At 29.6% G+C, this 6,100-nt stretch overlaps 1 protein-coding gene across 1 annotated transcript; it reads right to left on the bottom strand.

Moving 5' to 3' along the window:
• Nucleotides 1-826: 826 nt before the first annotated feature.
• On the bottom strand, nucleotides 827-4,251 carry LOC134229469 (BTB/POZ domain-containing protein 6-like). Its single transcript, XM_062711222.1, has 3 exons — nucleotides 4,214-4,251; nucleotides 2,277-2,533; nucleotides 827-1,648 (listed from the first exon to the last, which is right to left on the bottom strand). Exons 1-3 carry the CDS (start codon nucleotides 4,238-4,240, stop codon nucleotides 922-924), a joined length of 1,011 nt encoding a protein of 336 aa, XP_062567206.1. The 5' UTR covers nucleotides 4,241-4,251; the 3' UTR covers nucleotides 827-921.
• Nucleotides 4,252-6,100: the final 1,849 nt, after the last annotated feature.

Raw genomic sequence — 6,100 nt, forward strand, 5'->3', positions numbered from 1 at the left:
ACCATTGAAGACTTGTTTTTGTAAATGTATACGTCTAATAAATATTGGCAAGCAAGCGCTTCCATTTCCTATATAGACAAGTGTTCTTGTTTTGTTTGTAAATAATTTATGTTCGTTTGAGTGAAACGAATTAGAACATAATTAATATTGTAGTTATTTAAAATGTAATAGACCAAGAGGTATATGTTAAGTCCTCAATCCTCAACACTTTAGACTAAAAGGTATGTGCTAGTCCTCAATCCTCAACACTAAAAGACCAAGAGGTATGTGTTATTCCTTAACCCTCAACACTATATTAATTAGAAATATAATAATATAATTATTCAGGTTTTTTTCTTGAAAAAAAATAATTTTTTCATCAGTTATTTTTATTATTGCAATGAATAGATAAACACAGGAAATTGTCACCAGAATCTAAAGTTCCATTATTTTCTACATCGCGTCGAACAAAATCTAATTGAACACCTTGTTCAGAAACAAATTGTTTATAAAAATGATTCTTTCCAGCTTAACGGCCCCTGACGCTTCACACCTAGCTTATATGTGTTGTTGGGAGTTAAAAGTATCTATTATTAGTTTTTTTTGTAATTAAATACTGTAGATTGGCAAATATTCACGACGGTTTTAATTTCACTATGTTCGCGATTTATCATTTCTTGGCGAAATTAAACCCATCGTGAATGCTATTATTAGTTTTTAAAGATGTTTATATGCTTTTAAGAAACTTAAAATTAATTTCTTGCAGCGTGAATTTAAAACAATCGCGATTGATACATTTCTGAAAATCGTGAAATTTTAACACCGTGGAATTAAAACGATTTACAGTATTGAACTAGATATCCGACGGATTTCCTCGAGTTACATTCTATGTAGGTTATATTTACTATTTTAATCAAGTTTGCAAACACGTTATGCTCAATTTTACGTATCATTATTGGGGAAAGGATTTCTTTCAAACGTACGTACATGTACCCGTGAGTCAAATCCCCTACTATCCTGACGAAGTCTTTTATTATCGGAATACGAACCTTTAAGAGGGCTACTTCTACGTATAACGTTATAGGTCTTCAATGCAGGTTTTCGTTTTCCGAGATTGAATTTTGTGCTCTCTTTCTCCAGGTTACCAACAATCACTTGCTGCAAAATTAATTTGTCTTCCGAAGTAAGAATGTTGCGTCTGCAAACGTTTTTAACAAACATATCTAGATCCATGAACTGGAAACGGACTTGATACAAGGCGTCTCCTATCTGATTTCTGATATTTTCATCCGACTTCTCATAACCTTTGACCTCACACTGACCTTCACCCCAACTTATCAGAAAATGGTACACTTTCAACTCCTCAATATCTAGGTTGTCTGAGGATAAAATTTCCATTAAGGTGTCCTTACCTATCTGTAAGGAAATCGGTAATTGTAAAATGATTGAGCACTTTTCATTTATAAATTCTATACATTTTTTAGTCAGACGTTCTAAGTGAAATAACTTGGCATTTTCCAAAAATGTACAAACAGTCTCCGTTGTTATATTCTGTTTTAAGTATGATATTGTCGCTTTTTTCAACGCCTCAATATCGTATTTCTCAGCAGCGTAGAGCGCCCCGATGACAGTTTCTTTATTTACCTCAACTTCTCCACAATACACAAATCTGCAATTTAATGGGAAAGGAATGTGTGCATAAATACATATGTGCATTTTGATTTTAATAAAACAAATTGAAAATTTCAAATACATTTTGCAGTAATCATTTAACGGCGAATTTTAATCATCTTTGGCTTAAAGGAATCAATTTTGTTTTGGGTTGAGCTCATATGGGAAAGATAATTGCATAAACTTTCAATCACAAAAGTCAAACATTTATTAGTGTAAGAGATAAAAGTCGATATAATTTTATTTCTAAATGCATTATGGTCCTGGTAATCTGGTTACATGCATCCATGACTTAAAACCTACTATATTATAGGAGATAGATTTAATAAATTGAAGAAAAATCTTTTCCTAGCTACTAAACGAAATTTAGGTCAGTGCAAGGTTAAACAAGATAAATGTGTTAAAAACGAACGATATTGCTATAAAAAGGACAGTTGACGACGAAAAGCTTATCAAAAGACATTTGCCATACAATTTATCATTCAAAATCCATTCTGATAATGATTTTACTAAGTTTAATTCTGCGTAGTAGTGGCCTGACAGAAAAGGAGAAAGGTTGTTTAAATATCATTAAAATCAATAAGACGCACCACAAAAAAGGACAAATAAAAACCATTCTTATCTACCTGAGAAGAACATCAAACGAAGGTGGTTCAATGTCAGGAATTTCAATTTCGTTAGCTTCTGCCAGACCACCATACAACATGGCGTCAAACACGGGACTTCTGCTCGCAAGAACATATTTATGAGCGCGAACAAGCTTTTCGTCTTTTCCTATTCTAAATGAGAGATCACAATGGATCTCGTTTTTAAGCATGTATCTGTTACAATCAGCAACACTGAGACCGGAACGCCAGTTTTTCGAAGTCTTGACTTCTGTCATCTGCAAATAGCACAATAAATGATAATTTATTTTCAAATTTCAATTTAACCTTTTTTTGACATTTTTAAAACCATAAGGACATTTCGCTATAAATTTAAAACCATTCTTATCATAAAATAAAATTTATCTAGACAAAATATAAGATTTACAAACATGTGTCCCCACACTACTATATATTTCTTATGTATAATTTCAAGATTCAATAATGCTCTTCATATATAATATAAATGATTTAGAAATATTAAAATTATCTTTTAGCATTCCTTAGCATTATATTGTATTTGATAATGACTTGACTGACATATTTCAAACAATTTTATTGCATGATTGTGTTAGTGGTTTTTTTTTTTTTACGATGACGGGTTCAACACAGAGGGACATGGAAAAGCTTTCTTCACCAGTTTTAACCTTCGTGTGTTCATGGTATGTAAATATTTCAGGATCAAGAGTGATATTACTATTTAAAAATGATTTTACAACAAAAGGATATTGCTCAATTATTTTTTATGCCCCCTTAAACGAAGTTTTAGGAGTACATAGTTTTTGTCGTGTCTGTCTGTCTGTCTCTCTGTCTAGCTGTCTGTCTGTCTGTCTGTATCTCTGTTTGTCCACAAAAACTTTGACCTTGTCCATAACTTTTGATTGACTGGAGCTGTGAATTTTCATATTTCACATGTGTATTCCTTGAGACATGAACTTTCTTAGGGTACATTAACCAGAAACATTAACCCTGGCAATAATTTTTGAAGAGTAAATGCCAGGGCTTTCATACTTCACATATGTAATTCTTGTGACAAGACCTTTCATTCAATACCAATAACTTTGACCTTCTGACCTTGATTTTGGAGTCTTACGCACAATAATTTTTTTTTAAACTTGGCAAAAAATTTTGAATGGTTAGGGCTAGGGCTTCCATACTTCAAATATGTGATCTTTGTGGTAATACCATTCATTGGATACCAATTACCTTGACCTTATGACCTTGATCTTGAAGATTTATGTACTTATGAAAAAACTTTTGCTTGGCCATAACTTGGGAACAGATAGGGCTTACAATATAATTGTATTTCTAGTTTGGAGACCCTACTTTGGTACCAATATATTAACTTTGCATTTAAGAAAGCTTAATCTTCACTATGTTGCCATTTGGGGGGCATCAGTGTTTCACAAACACATCTTGTTCAATTAATTCATTCATGTAATTATTCTAATGAATATACTAGCATTCAAAGAATATTTTTATTACTATGTAAAGTTTTCGATCTATATGAAAACATTTTTTTCATATTTCAATAAGACATAATAATTGTCATTTTCATATATCCCTAATGGTTTCCTTAGTTAATACATTGAATTAAAAACGAAACGAAAGTAAAAAAACAAGTAATAAATAAATAAATGGAAAAAGTATTTACCAATACAAAAAGTAATATCAATAGCATGCATATTTTTAAAAAAATCTTATGATACGTAACAGGAAGTAGGTTGTGCTTGCGTCTTAAAAAAATCATTTATAAACTTTTAATGAATTAAATTAAACTTGCAATTGAAAATATTACAAAGAAATTGGGATAGATCATTTTCTATTTTCTCAACAAGTTGATATATCTCAATTGTGACGTCAATATTAAATAATCACTCTCATATAAATACACAAAAAGTTATGTTTAAAACGCTTACCTTTCGTCCTTTGGCAAACAAATGCATGTAAACTACGGTTAAACATCCGGGTTATATAAGGTTAGTTTTTTTTTTCGAGAGTTGCCAATCTTTTAATTCAGCATGTTCATAAATTTATACATTTATTTATTGAATCATGAATATAACATCTCTCATGCTTATAAAAATAACAAATGGGATGACTTATTATTATTTTTTCTTTATTTAATTTAATTGATTTATTTGATAAATTTAAATATCACTTTACAAGTGCTAACTTTCAGATATTGATTAAAAAAAATCTGAATTGCGTTTTCTGAGTTTGAATTTTGTATTTGTGGTTCATGTTATTTTTACATAGACGAAAATTATAATGTATACACTCTTGATAATAATTAATAATAAATCATGTTCATGCATTTTAGTATCCGAAAATAAAATAAATTTCTTTATTTACATATATATGTTTTTTGAATTTCTTTACTAAAAAATTTCAAAATTGAACTCAATTATATACAACACGTTTGCATTCACAAAAAATACTTACATTTACAGACATAAGAGATCAGTATTTCAAACATAATCTTTGATATGTATATATAGGAAATGATTTTTGAAATTCCGACACCCCCCCAACACACACATATCAGATAAGATCTTCGAGTTAAAGATAAAAATGATTTTTTTTGTCTGGAAGCCCCCTTCCCGCCCACACTACTATTATTGTAAGCTAACAGGCAAAAGGATTACTTACTATAATAAATTTTTAATGTATAACTGCAATACAAATAAAAAAGCAAAACACACACAATGAGCATAAAAAAATTGTATTTACATTGCACAGAATATAATATTTTTGATCAATTAATGAATGCAAGTTTAAAAATTGAAATGAATGCATGGATGGCTGCATAAATTAAATACATGTAATTACAAGATATGATAAATCATTAAAATAAATACAGAATTGATGCCTAAATTACAATTTGATGTAAATAAAAAAGTTAATTATAGAATCTGTGGCTGATTGATGAATTCATAATATGCCAATACACAGTAATGGTTAAAATGGACATTTTAAAATGTAAATTTCACATAATTACGGATTTTCATATGAAATTATGTTTTATTATGATCTTAGTGTTTTTAAACAGATCTTGATCATATAATGTTTAAAAGGGATCTTTTCAACGAATTTTCAGCACTCTCTTAACATTTTTAAATTCAATATTTTAAAAACAAAAAAGAGAGACAACCCTGATCAGCTTCTGACAAACAAGTTCATGAAACAAGGAAATGGCCAAAGTCGTTAATAGTCTTTACTTATATTTCGCTATTCTATGATCGATACAATTACTTGTGCTAAATAAGGAAAATATCTGATGTATCATTTAGTCGAAACTGACAGGCGTTTTTTTTTTTTTTTTTTTTTTTTTTTACAATTATTGGGTCTTTAGTACAAAATTAAATTTCAACAGTTTTTCTCGTTTGCCACATCATGTTGAGGGTAAGGCGCCGGTGTGAACGGTCAACAGGGGATTTCTACTCTCTAATGGCAAGACATCCCTTCTCTGAATGTTCTAGAGGTCCGTGTTTGATGTTTAACTTCATGAATAATGTTTTCTGTCATTTAATTAGTTAAGATTTTTACTTATATCGGGGTATTTGAAATAAGTTGCAATATAAAGATTATTTTATTATTTCTTTGGTGTACATGTAAATTTCTTCATTGGTCTATTCTTAATAATAAAAAAAAACTGCTTATTACTGGTAGCAATCATTTATAGTTTCAAATCAGTAAATCGGAAATAGTAATAATATTGAAAAAAATGTCCACGTCATTTTTAGAGTTTAAGACGGCCATTAAAATTTCGTAAAACTTTTAAATTAAGGAATAAGTATCTTCTA

The sequence above is a fragment of the Saccostrea cucullata genome, unplaced genomic scaffold (assembly GCF_032062105.1).
Source record: "Saccostrea cucullata isolate Sc308-1 unplaced genomic scaffold, CSIRO_AGI_Scuc_v1 ctg22095, whole genome shotgun sequence".
Lineage (NCBI taxonomy): Eukaryota > Metazoa > Mollusca > Bivalvia > Ostreida > Ostreidae > Saccostrea > Saccostrea cuccullata.